Genomic DNA, 13,719 nt, shown 5'->3' with positions numbered 1-13,719 from the left:
GAGAGTGGCGGGAAAATAAAGTATAAATAGAGGTGCATGAGTGGGTTATAACTTGTTGTCTGGAGAGAGGTTCCCCCACCCACCCACCCATATTAATGGATGTATTGTGGTAATGATTAAAAAATATATATATATATTATTGTCGCAGCTGGAGGAAAGTGGTTATGTGTTAATTCAGTTATTGAATTTAATAAAGCTGTGGCCTGTCTCCAACCTAATTACTTGTATGTTCTGTTTATTCAAATGTTACAACCTCCCTTTACCATGAACAGAGGAACGACTGGTGTTGTTTACCTTTAAAATAACTTTTAGTATGATGTTGAGAGAGATATTCTGAGAAAATTTGTAATAGGTTTTTATTGTTTTTAATTTTTAATTATTTTAGCATTTTATTCAGTGGCTCTCCAGTTTGCAAATGTTTTTCACACTTCCAATTCCACATAACATACAAGCTTGGTTTAAAGAATGCTAAAGCTGATACTTTGTCTCATTTTTCTCTTGGGAAAGAGTCTGTGACTACTCCAGACACCATTTTTTATTCTGGGAAATTGTTGCTATTGCAGTCAGACTTAATTGATAATATCAACAACACTCACCAATCCATTCAAGACTACCCTAAAGCTGAGGCTTTACATTTTGAGGGTGATCTTTTTCATAATTAGAAATTGGTTGTTCCTCTCCAAAGCAAACCTTGAGCAAAATATTCAAACATTCTCTTCTTATTTACAGGACAATTGGGCTTCACTCTTTGCTGAGATCTCATATAACAATGAATTCCACTACTACTCAAACACCATTGTTCTCTAATTTTGGATTTCACCCCATAATGTTCCAAAACGACTGTGGCTTGTCTAAATGAACTTTTGTATACAACAAGCCACTCGTTTGTGGCGTGAGTGCAGAAAGGGCTTCTTTCTCATCCCCCTGCCATACAGATGTTCTTTGTGCAAATTGCGCTGAATTGTAGAACGATGTACAGATACACAGATACACCATCTGCAGCAAGATGTTCGGGTCTTTGGTGGTGATCTTTGGGTTGTCTGTAACCATTCTCACAGTCATCCACATATGCCGCTCCTTTATTTTTCTTGGCCTGCCAGACCTGGGTTTGACAGCAACTGTGCCTGTGACCTTCCATTACCTGATTCCATTCCTTACAGTTGAAACTGACAGTTTAGACCTCTCAAATAGCTTTTTGTAGCCTTCCCCTAAACTATGATACTGAACAATCTTTGTTTTCAGATCTTTTAAGATTGCTTTGAGGATCCCATGCTGTCAAAAAGAGTCAAACAGAAACACAACTTGCAACTGGCCACCTTAAATACCATTTCTCATGATTGGACACACCTGCCTATGAAGTTCAAGTCTTAATGAGCTAATCTGACCAATTAGGTGTTGCCAGTAATCAGTATTGATCAGTTACATGCATTCAAATTAGCAAAATTACAAGGATACCCATATATTTGCACAGTCAGATTTTTTACATTTGATTTAATTTCATACAACTAAATACTCCACTAAAATCTTTGTACAGAAAACAAAGTGGAGTAAATTATTATGCAAGCTGAGAGGGGTTCCCAAACTTTTTCATATGACTGTATATAAACTATAGTAGTGTTTCTAAAGCAAACACACCAATGCAGAGCAAAAGTACATTATATTTATTTTATAACAGAAAAAACAAAAATATTTTTTATAAAAAGGAACATTTCAATGAATGGATGTCGCCTCGTGAGGGCACATTCACAGAATTTGGAAAGCATTTAATTACAAAGGTTTCTATAAATTTCCTTTCAACATTATTCATTATTAGATTACCAATTTTAAACCTTGACTGCATTCCCTAATTCCCCTATAAATATTCAACATGTGTTCTAAATAACCCAGCATTAACAAATGAAAAGTTTTAAAGGCACATATCCCACCCCTTAATTACGCTATAAGTGGATATTCACCCATCTGGACAGAGGTGTATGTAGAGGTGCTGCTGCTTTCATCCACCCTCTATAAAAAGTTTGAGAGTGCTGAGGAACTTTTTTCCAATCACTGTCGACACAATCATATTTTATTTGTTATAAAAGGAGTGACACAAGCAACCATAAATAGTTAAGTTGGGGAATGTAATACAGGTTATCGGCAAAATCATAATATTAAGATATGCAATCCAATAAAAGTCTAATGAAGAACATTACATTGTGCAAATTTGTTCTCTTTGTGAATGTTATTACATCTACCCCATAGAATCTTTATACAGAACAAGAAATACATTTGTTGTCTCCTGTTCCTAGAATAACAAGTGATAAGGGAGGCTAAGGGGGTCTAACAAGCACAGATGCTGCATTCTTGGGAAACTGCAGTTGTGGCTGGTCAATGCATCAGAATTTGTGCAGTGGCACTTCCAAGTTATTAATTTGAAATCCAAGAGGGATTTACTCAGGGCCACTCTTGCCATGGTGAAAACCTTGCTTAGGCTGCAGTAAGTGGCCAGTTACCATGGGCAGAAAAAATCCACCTCCTGTATCTTTAAGAGCCACATTTTTTATCCAAAATGTCAGCTCTGCTAGTGCAGCTAGAACAATATTGTTTATTGCATTTGTGATGCGGCCCCCTTTTTGACCCACTTCAACCCTAAAGTTTTAGGTGCAGAGCAGAAGAGGGGGGTGGCATTGGGGCTTAGGTTTGTTTATCATACCATATTTATCAACAGTCTGATTTTAGTGGTTTTAAAGATTTTTAAAACAACGACTTAACACACTTTCTCTAAAACCACAAATGACAATTTTATTTAAAAAATCCGAACTGAAAAAGCAGGATTGAGAAAAGTTGGGAAAACTGTGTATTAGTTATATGCTAAATGGCAGTGTGTTTTTGTATATAAAAAGTTGTCTAATTCTGGGCAATGTCATTCTTTGGCTACTAAAGCAAATAAAGTTCTGTCTTGTATAAAAAAAGGTCATTAACTCAAGGGATGAAAACATAATTATGTCTCTTTATAGGTCCCTGGTGAGGCCTCATCTGGAGTATGGGGGCAGTTTTGGACTCCAGTCCTTAAGAGGGATATAAATGAGCTGGAGAGAGTGCAGAGACTAAGTGCAACTAAACTGGTTAGAGGGAGGGAAGAGTTAAATTATGAGGGGAGACTGTCAAGTTTGGGGTTGTTTTCTCTGGAAAAAAGGCGCTTGTGAGGGGACATGATTAGACTTTACAAGTACATTAGAGGACATTATAGACAAATAGCAGGGGACCTTTTTACCCATAAAGAGAATCACGTACCAGAGGCCTCCCCTTCAGACTAGAAGAAAAGAAGTTTCATTTAAAGGAACAGAGTAGGGGGTTCATCACAGTCAGGACAGTGAGGTTGGGGAATGCACTGCCGGGTGATGATTCAGTTAATGACTATAAGAGGGACTTGGATGATTTCTTGGACAGACATAATATCAAAGGCTATTGTGATACTAAACTCTATAGTTAGTATAGATATGGGTATATAGAATTTATGTGACAGTAGGGAGGGGTGTGTGTATGGGGCTGGGTTTTCATTTGGAGGGGTTGGACTTGATGGACTATCTTTTTTCTAACCCAATCTAACTATGTAACTATCTTCGAGTTGTTAAAGGACATCTGTCATTGACATGATTTTGACACATTTTAGCTGGAGTAATTTCAGATTCGGATTTATCATAAAGGTTGGGAATCATACAGCAGGCAGAATAACTGCTATTAGGCTTTTATTTTGTGTCCTCACGACGTTTCGGGCTTCAAGGGCCCTTTCTCTTTTACTTGATAAAGGGCCCTCGAAGCCCGAAACATGTTTTGTGGAAAAAAATAAAATAAAAGCCTATTAGCAGTTATTCTGCCTGCTGTATGATTCCCAACCTTTATGATACATTTGTATGATTTGTGGATGCCAGGACGGAGTATACACAGCTGACGGCGTGAACCTACATTGGACTTCAGATTCGGATTTGTTACAGCCTTGTTACACAATACACTTTTTTCAGGTTTTTTTTCTTTGCTTTTTTGCTTTTTCTGCCACGCCACTTTTTTTTGGATTTTTGGCATCAAAACGCATGACCCGAAAAAGCTGTCGTTTAATAAATCGGCCAGTCTGTGCCAGATGGGAATATTTAGGATAAAGACAGAGATATTGGGTTTGTGCTGAAATCCTGGGGGAAGATCTCTTGGTACTTGTTTCTCATCAAAGCTGGAGAAACTGATACTAGAATTTTAGCAAATCTTCACAGGAATGAACCACAGTTTTGTATTCAGTTACTACAAGTACAATCCTGCTGGTAATTATATATTGCACTAAAATGAAGAAGAAACTATTGTTTTTTGTATGTTATCAGGGTGGCAATATATCACTTTGGGATTATACACCATTCAGCCATGGTTTTCACATCCATCTAAGTTTTATATCCAGTCGCCTCACTTTATTCCTCAACCAATATGGCGGCGCCAAGTAACGTCATACAATCGCGCCCCTCCTTTCCTTAGAGACGCTTTCAGGACGCCGCAAACAAATCAGCTATGACGACACCGAAGGGGCGGAGGCTATGCCCCTGCTGGACTGCGCTGGCGCCCCTGTTCCCGTTCATTCTAACTGACAGAAAGAAACAAGATGGCGGCGGCAGACGGGGATGATTCTCTGTATCCTATCGCTGTGCTCATTGACGAGCTGCGGAATGAAGACGTTCAGGTGAGTGATTTCTGTTGGGGTAGGGATGGCCGGAGAGTCCCGCGGTGGTTGCCTGAGGCACAGGTGTGGGTAGGGTTCCTGTGATCAATGGTGACGGCTCTTAGGGCAGGACTAGGCCCGGTGGTGCGTGTGAGCCTTCTGACCAGCTCTCTCCTTCATTTGTACGTCACCAGTGACTGAGCTTATAGGTCTGTGGTCTTTGCTCCTCTCCCCGAGACCCTCTGCCCCGCCCCTTCTTCACATTGTACTTTCATAATGAAACCCCGCCCCTTCTTCACATTCTACTTTCATATTGAGATTTGAGATCCCTCCCCTTCACATTGTGCTTTCTTATTGAGGGTCCTCCCCTTCCCCCGGACTGTGCCACACTGGCTGTCAGTCATGCTGAGCAAGGGCTCCTCTCACGTACTGTGCAATTTGTTGCAGGTATTGCGCCTTGGAGGACACGCACGCACGGACTCTCTCACAAACGCACTCTCTCACACACTCTCTCTTACTCTCTCACACAAATGCACTCTCACACACGCACTCTTACACTCACACAAATGCACTTTCTTACACAAATGCACTCTCACACTCTCTCTCACGCACTGTCTTAAGCTGGCCATAGACGCAAAGATCCGATCGTACGAATCAAGATACGATCGGACTTTCCCATCTCCCGACCCGCCACTAACCATTCAGATCAAAGTCTTACCATTCCGATCAAATAAAGTAGTAAAAGAACAGATCAGCCAATGTTCTGCCCCTGACAGCAATCGTACGATAGTTATGTCTGACAACACTAGTGACAGTCTCCCACTGAAAATCGTACGATCGGCAATACACGCAGAGATATTATCGGCAGGCGACAAAAATTTTCTAACCTGTCCGATCGACCAAACGACTGATCTCCGACGGACTAAATATGTCTGGACTCTCCACACACGGTTCGAAAATCGTACGAATCCACAATTCGTACGATCGGATCGTTGCGTCTATGGCCAGCTTAACACACTCTCACATGCAATCTCTCTCACACGCACCCTCTCACACGCACCCTCTCACACGCACTCTCTCACACGCACTCTCTCTCACGCACTCTCTCCCGCTCTCTCTCACGCACTCTCTCTCACACAAATGCACTCTCTTACACACTCTTTCGCACACGCACTCTCTCTCACACGCACTCTCTCTCTCACACGCACTCTCTCTCTCACACGCACTCTCTCTCACACGCACTCTCTCTCACACGCACTCTCTCTCACACGCACTCTCTCACACGCACTCTCTCACACGCACTCTCTCACACGCACTCTCTCACACACGCACTCTCTCACACACGCACTCTCTCACACACGCACTCTCTCACACACGCACTCTCTCACACACGCACTTTCTCACACACGCACTCTCTCACACATGCACTCTCTCTCACACATGCACTCTGTCTCACACACGCACTCTCTCTCACACACGCACTCTGTCTCACACACGCACTCTGTCTCACACACGCACTCTCTCACACACGCACTCTCTCTCACACATGCACTCTCTCTCACACATGCACTGTCTCACACACTCTCTCACACATGCACTGTTTCACACTCTCTCTCACACTCTCTCTCACGTTCTCTCTCACACAAATGCACTCTCTCTTACACACTCTTACGCACACGCACTCTCTCACACATGCACTGTCTCACACACACTTTCTAACACATGCACTGTCTCACACACTCACACACACTCACACATTCACTTTCACACACTCACGTTCATTTTTGCACACACTCACTTTTAGCCAATCATTCCAAGAGGGAGAGCATTTTCCCCAGGGTCATACACACCAAGTAGTGATCAGGAGGGGGCATCTGATATTCATGTTACCCACTGAGCCTGACTTGTCTGTACCCAAAACTGGCCAGGGGACCCCTTCCCCACATGGCGTCAGAATAAAGCTTATACAGCAGATAAAAAGTCAGCTCTTGGCCAGACACGTGCAGGTTTTTATTCTTTGTGCAGCGAACACTTGTTTGTTTCAGTCTAATGATCTACCATTAACCATTCATTTAGCGTTTTCCCCACATATAGAATCAACCCCTGGGCAATACTACCTCTAAGTCGCTATATGTACTACTTGGTAGCACATTCGTTTTTAAAGGGGACCCGTCACCCAAAAAAATGATTCAAAATGGGGGACCTGATGTCCATCCCCATGTCCTGGCTACACAATTAAATGGTGAAGAGAACTGGGGAATGTGGGGAGAGCAGTGACATGTAGGAAGTGCTGAATGGAAAGTGAATGTAATTGCCTAAGGCATAGAGGAGGGGCAGGTAATATTTGATTGACAGCTGAGATTTTTAAATGAGTTTACAACCGCTATGAATGCTTTAATAAAAAAGAGAAATTGGATTTCATGTTTAATTTGAAAAGGACTTTTATTATACAGATTTTTATGTCTGGGTGACAGGTCCACTTTAAGCAATTCAAACTTTCCTCCAAGCCTGGAATTAAAAAAAAAAAAGCACCTGCTTCGAGGCCACTTGGAGCAACATCCAAGGGGTTGTTAAGCAACATGTTACTCACCAACCATTGGTTGGGGACCACTGCTTTAAAGGAACAGTAGCACCAAAAAATTAGTATTCTAAATGAATGAAAATATAATGCACTGATGCGCAGTACTGGAAAAACTGGTTTGTTTGCTTCAGAAACTCTACTATAGTTTATATAAATAAACTGCTTTGTAGCCATGGGGGCAGCCATTCAAGCACAGGATACACAGTAGATAACAGATAAGTACTACTATAGTTTATATAAACAAGCTGCTGTGTAGCCATGGGGGCAGCCATTCAAGTACAGGATACACAGTAGATAACAGATAAGTACTACTATAGTTTATATAAACAAGCTGTTGTGTAGCCATGGGGGCAGCCATTCAAGTACAGGATGCACAGTAGATAACAGATAAGTACTACTATAGTTTATATAAACAAACTGCTGTGTAGCCATGGGGGCAGCCATTCAAGTACAGGATACACAGTAGATAACAGATAAGTACTACTATAGTTTATATAAACAAGCTGCTGTGTAGCCATGGGGGCAGCCATTCAAGTACAGGATGCACAGTAGATAACAGATAAGTACTACTATAGTTTATATAAACAAACTGCTGTGTAGCCATGGGGGCAGCCATTCAAGTACAGGATACACAGTAGATAACAGATAAGTACTACTATAGTTTATATAAACAAGCTGCTGTGTAGCCATGGGGGCAGCCATTCAAGTACAGGATACACAGTAGATAACAGATAAGTACTACTATAGTTTATATAAAAAAGCTGCTGTGTAGCCATGGGGGCAGCCATTCAAGCACAGGATACACAGTAGATAACAGATAATTACTACTATAGTTTATATAAACAAGCTGCTGTGTAGCCATAGGGGCAGCCATTCAAGCACAGGATACACAGTAAGATAACAGATAAGTACTACTATAGTTTATATAAACAAGCTGCTGTGTAGCCATGGGGACAGCCATTCAAGCACAGGGTACACAGTAGATAACAGATAAGTACTACTATAGTTTATATAAACAAGCTGCTGTTTAGCCATGGGGGCAGCCATTCAAGCACATGATACACAGTAGATAACAGATAAGTACTACTATAGTTTATATAAACAAGCTGCTGTGTAGCCATGGGGGCAGCCATTCAAGAAATTGTATCCAAACCCGCACTCCCTGGCCTTCAGAGTTTTTAAAAATCTGTATAATTAAAGTCCTTTTCAAATTAAACATGAGATCCAATTTCTATTTTTTATTAAAGCATTCATAGCTGTTAAGCTCATTTAAAAATCTCAGCTGTCAATCAAATATTGCCTGCCCCTCCTCTAAGCCTTAAAAGGGAAGGAAACCTAGTTGGCGCAAAAACCCTCCCCCCCCCCTGGCCTAGCCGTCCCGCTGAGCAAATGCCCCTAACTTGTTACTTACCCTTCTGTGCAGATCCAGTCCAGGGAGTTCACAGACGACATCTTCTTCCACGCGATCTTCTTCCTGCTTTGACCGGCGCATGTGCAGTAGGAGCATTTTGCCGGTATGGATCTACTGCGCATGCGCCAAAAGTCACAAAGTACTTTTGGCGCATGCGCAGTAGATCGTACTCTCATGCTGCTGTTCGGATTATGCCTGTAAAACCCACATACACATATCACAGCCCTTGTTTGGTCCATACTATGAGATTTATGAAGTTTGTGACATTCCCTGTTTTGATTGGCCAATATTTTCTAGCTCATTCATTGGTTTGCATGTAATGTGCAGTGTTTACAAGCTGTACCCTCACACCAATTATAATTTTACTCCCCAGCATCCTAAAGACTTTTCTGTTCTTTTCCTAATTCATTAAAATGTTGAATATAAAAGGAGATCTAAACCCTAACAATGAATGTGACTAAAAATGGCATATTTTATAGAGTGAACTTATTGCACGAGGCTAAAGTTTGAGCTTGTCAATAGCAGCAATGATCCAGGACTTCAAACTTGTCACAGGGGGTCACCATCTTGGAAAGTGTCTGTGACACTCACATGCTCAGTGGGCTCTGATTGGCTGTTGAGAAGCTAAGCTTAGGGCTCGTCACTAATTATCCAGCAGAAAATGAGCTTCCCTGGCTGTAATATAAGCTGATGCTACAGGTTTGCTGATTATTCAATTCTGATGCTAATTGCACTGGTTTCTGTGCTGCCATGTAGTAATTATGTGTATTAATTACTAATCAGCCTTATATTGTGACATTTCTATTCTATGTGTACTGTATATTGTGAGTGGGTCCCTAAGCTCAGTAAGTGACAGCAGCACAGAGCATGTGCAGTGAATCAGCAGAAAAGAAGATGGGGAGCTACTGGGGCATCTTTGGAGACACAGATATTTACTGCTAAAGGGCTGTGGTTGCCTGGGGCTGGTACAGAAGCACAAAGGATAATTTACGAAATTTCTAGCTACTTCTTTAGTTAGGCTTTAGTTCTCCTTTAAGGAAATCAAGTCTCTTTGTAGCCTAGGGTTCCTCTGCTGTCAGTGGCTCATACCACTGGGCCTAGTGTATCATTCATTTTTTTATATTGTTAATTATAGATAATGATGAAAGTGTTCTGTAAATGTACTGTGTAGAACAGCAGCTTTCCCTTGATACGGTTATTATATGTAATTTTTTCAAATGATTATTGATTAGTGTTGCATAATATACTTTAATGATTTAATAAAGTATTTCCTTAAAGGCGAGCGAAAGAGTGAATCACTCAATGGTTTCAACTTGTCGGGCATCTCCCATTAATTATAATCACGTACCTCAGTCTCCAGACTGGAGCTTCTCTTTACTCATCAGCTGAGTTTCTATTCTAATGAGTGCGGTGCTGCCATCTTCTTTCTTTTCCCAGAGATCCCTTGTGGCTAGTCTGTGTGTATGTACAATAGAGTCGAATCAGAACTAAGGGGGTTATTTATTAAAATCTGAAAAGTTTTTCTAAAAATGACTCCAACCAAATCTGCCAGACTCCCCCCCCCCATTTATGAATACATTTTTCCACAAATTTCTTGTGCTGGAAAAAACTCGATAAAACAGTGAAAAAATCTGAATCGTACACATTTTTGGGATTTGACCTTGAAAACTGTGACTTTTTCCTATTTGACGCACGCATCCTGCAACTTTTTCGTGTTTGACGCCAGAAAACCACAAGATCTTCGGATTATTGATCGAAACCCAGCGCAGATCAGGAAACCAATGGTACAACTACCATTGACTTCTACATGAACTCGGCAGATCTAAGTTGAAGTACCTCTTTATTCAGACATATAACACAATCGGACTTAAAGGAGAATTAAACCCTAAAAATGAATAGGGATAAAAATGCCATATTTTATATAGTGAACTTATTGCACGAGGCTAAAGTTTGAGCTTGTCAATAGCAGCAATGATCCAGGACTTCAAACTTGTCACAGGGGGTCACCATCTTGGAAAGTGTCTGTGACACTCACATGCTCAGTGGGCTCTGATTGGCTGTTGAGAAGCTAAGCTTAGGGCTCGTCACTAATTATCCAGCAGAAAATGAGCTTCCCTGGCTGTAATATAAGCTGATGCTACAGGTTTGCTGATTATTCAATTCTGATGCTAATTGCACTGGTTTCTGTGCAGCCATGTAGTAATTATGTGTATTAATTACTAATCAGCCTTATATTGTGACATTTCTATTCTATGTGTACTGTATATTGTGGGTGATATCGCTCCAACTTGCAGTACAGCAGTAAAGAGTGACTGAAGTTTATGAGAGAACAAGTCACATTACTGGGGGCAGCTGAGAAACTGACAATATGTCTAGCCCCATGTCAGATTTCAAAATTAAATATAAAAAAATCTGTTTGCTCTATTTAGAAACTGATCTCAGTGCAGAATTCTGCTTTAGCAGCACCATTAACTGATGCGTTTTGGAGAAAACATGACAGGATCCCTTTAATAAATCTGAAAAAATTCAAGTTTTTTTTCTATGAAAAAATTGTGTTTTTCCCCTTTTAAAGGCCGACCAGAAAAAATCTGACTTAAATTAATAACCCCCTTAGAGTAATAAAGCTGAAGTGTGCAAAGTCCACGGCTAGAGTGAAGGTCCATAGACAGGAAAGAAAATGGCAGCTTTTTGTTTTGTCTGTGCTCAAGTGTTCCACATTCACACAGTTATACAGGTGCTACAGAATGATGAGCCATTGTGTTTTCTGAAGGTTAGTGTGTTCTGAGCATGTATGGCTGGAGCAGTTATGACTACTAAGTAGATGTATATAGTGCTAGTGGGGCTTTTCTTTCCACAAAGAAAATAATTTCCAAAAAGAATTGTGACAAACAAATAAACTCTGTTCTTACTTTATTGTGTGGTGAGCTAATATTAGTTTTAGTTCCTCTTTAACATGCCAATAATGGAGGTTGTAGTGACTTCAATTATACGTTTCATTACTAATATATAGTGAATAAAGTACCCCTCTTGTAAAATATAAGGATATTATATCCTTATATTTTACAAGAGGGGGTACTTTTTTGTTACAATACACAATTTCAGTGAGTCATGTGACAGAAATGACATCAGAACTCACCGTTTATAACTGATGACATCAGAACTCACCGTTTATAAGGATATAATTTACAAGATATTCATGGCTTTTGTGTAAAATAAATATATATATATATATATATATATATATATATATATATATATATATATATATATATATATATATAGTGAATAAAGTACCCCCAGTTGTAAAATATAAGGATATTATAAGTTACCGAGGAGTTTCATGACCATATAAAAACACGAGGCCTAAGGCCGAGTCTTTTTATACAGGTCATGGAACTCCAAGGTAACTTCTAATATCCTCATATTTTACAACTGGGGGTACTTTATTTATTATAATACATAAATTTCAATGAGTCGTGACAGAAATGACATCAGAACTCACCGTTTATAACTGATGACATCAGAACTCACAGTTTGTAAGGATATAATTTACAGGATATTCATGGCTTTTGTGTATTTATATATATATATATATATATATATATATATATATATATATGAAATATTAGGTGGCATTTTAGAATCATGTGAATTAAAACTCTGTTTTTCTATTTCAGCTCCGCCTTAACAGCATTAAAAAGCTCTCAACTATTGCATTGGCCCTGGGAGTAGAGAGAACACGCAGTGAGCTTCTTCCATTCCTCACAGGTAAGTCACAGGCTGAGCATTTGTTGGACTGAACAGAAAAGCCTGTTCCACAAAGTAAGAGAAAAGCTGTGATATGAAATAAGAAATACTTCCTGGCCATCAACCAGACAGACAAGGGAAAGTTGTGCTCACCACTTAATTTTAAAACCGTTAAGCAGGGGTGCAATGAGGTTGTGACCACAAAATTCGTACAGACAAATACAAGAGATCCTCTGCACTCAACCCATTATCAATATATTTAAGACATTGAGACATTTTGTGCCTTAAGCTACTAAAAAATGCCTTAATCTGGCCATAGATGTTGAGATTTTTAAAAGATCCGATCGTCATAGCGAGACCACGATCTTCTCGGAATGATCGTACGAATTGACCATCAACTAAAAAGACCAATTTGCCAGGAAAACAAAGGGGAGCTGCCTGCTTGGCTCTGCAAACATGGATGGATTGCACTGGGGCCGACAAAGATTTTTTGACTTGACCGATCAATTTCCTGACAGATGTCGGCCGAAAAATCGTAAGATGTTCGATCTTTCGAATCCCACTAACCGCACGATAATTTCGAAGGATTGGTCAGACTTCGATGAAATCGGTCGTTCGGCAAGAAGAATTGTCGCGTCTTTGGGGAGCTTGCTTGTCCATATGTTGCAATATATTGAAGCTGGCCAACTACGTCAAGTGATCCCAGTGTTGGCCAATAAAAGGGCAACCATGTTTGGGAGTTTTTACCTTAAACGCAGCGAGTAAGTTGCAGGTAAAACTTAGTCCCTGTGTAAAATGTATAATGAAGCAATAGAATTCTTAAAGGGATACCGTCATCAGAAAACATGTTTTTTTCAAAACGCATCAGTTAATAGTGCTACTCCAGCAGAATTCTGCACTGAAATCCATTTCTCAAAAGAGCAAACAGATTTTTTTATATTCAATTTTGAAATCTGACATGGGGTTAGACATTTTGTCAATTTCCCAGCTGCCCCTGGTCATGTGACTTGTGCCTGCATGTTAGGGAGAAATGCTTTTTGGCAGGCTGCTGTTTTTCCTTCTCAATGTAACTGAATGTGTCTCAGTGGGACCTGGATTTTACTATTGAGTGTTGTTCTTAGATCTACCAGGCAGCTGTTATCTTGTGTTAGGGAGCTGCTATCTGGTTACCTTCCCATTGTTCTTTTGTTTGGCTGCTGGGGGGAAAAAGGGAGGGGGTGATATCACTCCAACTTGCAGTACAGCAGTAAAGAGTGATTGAAGTTTATCAGAGTACAAGTGACATGACTTGGGTAAGCTGGG

General features: G+C 40.2%; 1 protein-coding gene across 1 annotated transcript in view; it reads left to right on the top strand.

Moving 5' to 3' along the window:
* Window positions 1–4,618: 4,618 nt before the first annotated feature.
* ppp2r1a.S (protein phosphatase 2 regulatory subunit A, alpha S homeolog) overlaps window positions 4,619–13,719 on the top strand; it is a 37,390-nt gene continuing 28,289 nt past the window's right edge. Inside the window, 2 exon segments of the mRNA NM_001087562.1 lie at window positions 4,619–4,699; window positions 12,348–12,438. Of these exon segments, the coding sequence (NP_001081031.1) occupies window positions 4,622–4,699; window positions 12,348–12,438 (169 nt within the window). The 5' untranslated portion in view covers window positions 4,619–4,621.

This window comes from Xenopus laevis, chromosome 7S (assembly GCF_017654675.1).
Source record: "Xenopus laevis strain J_2021 chromosome 7S, Xenopus_laevis_v10.1, whole genome shotgun sequence".
In the NCBI taxonomy this organism is placed as follows: Eukaryota; Metazoa; Chordata; class Amphibia; order Anura; family Pipidae; genus Xenopus; species Xenopus laevis.
This window is presented reverse-complemented; position numbering and strand designations above follow the sequence as displayed.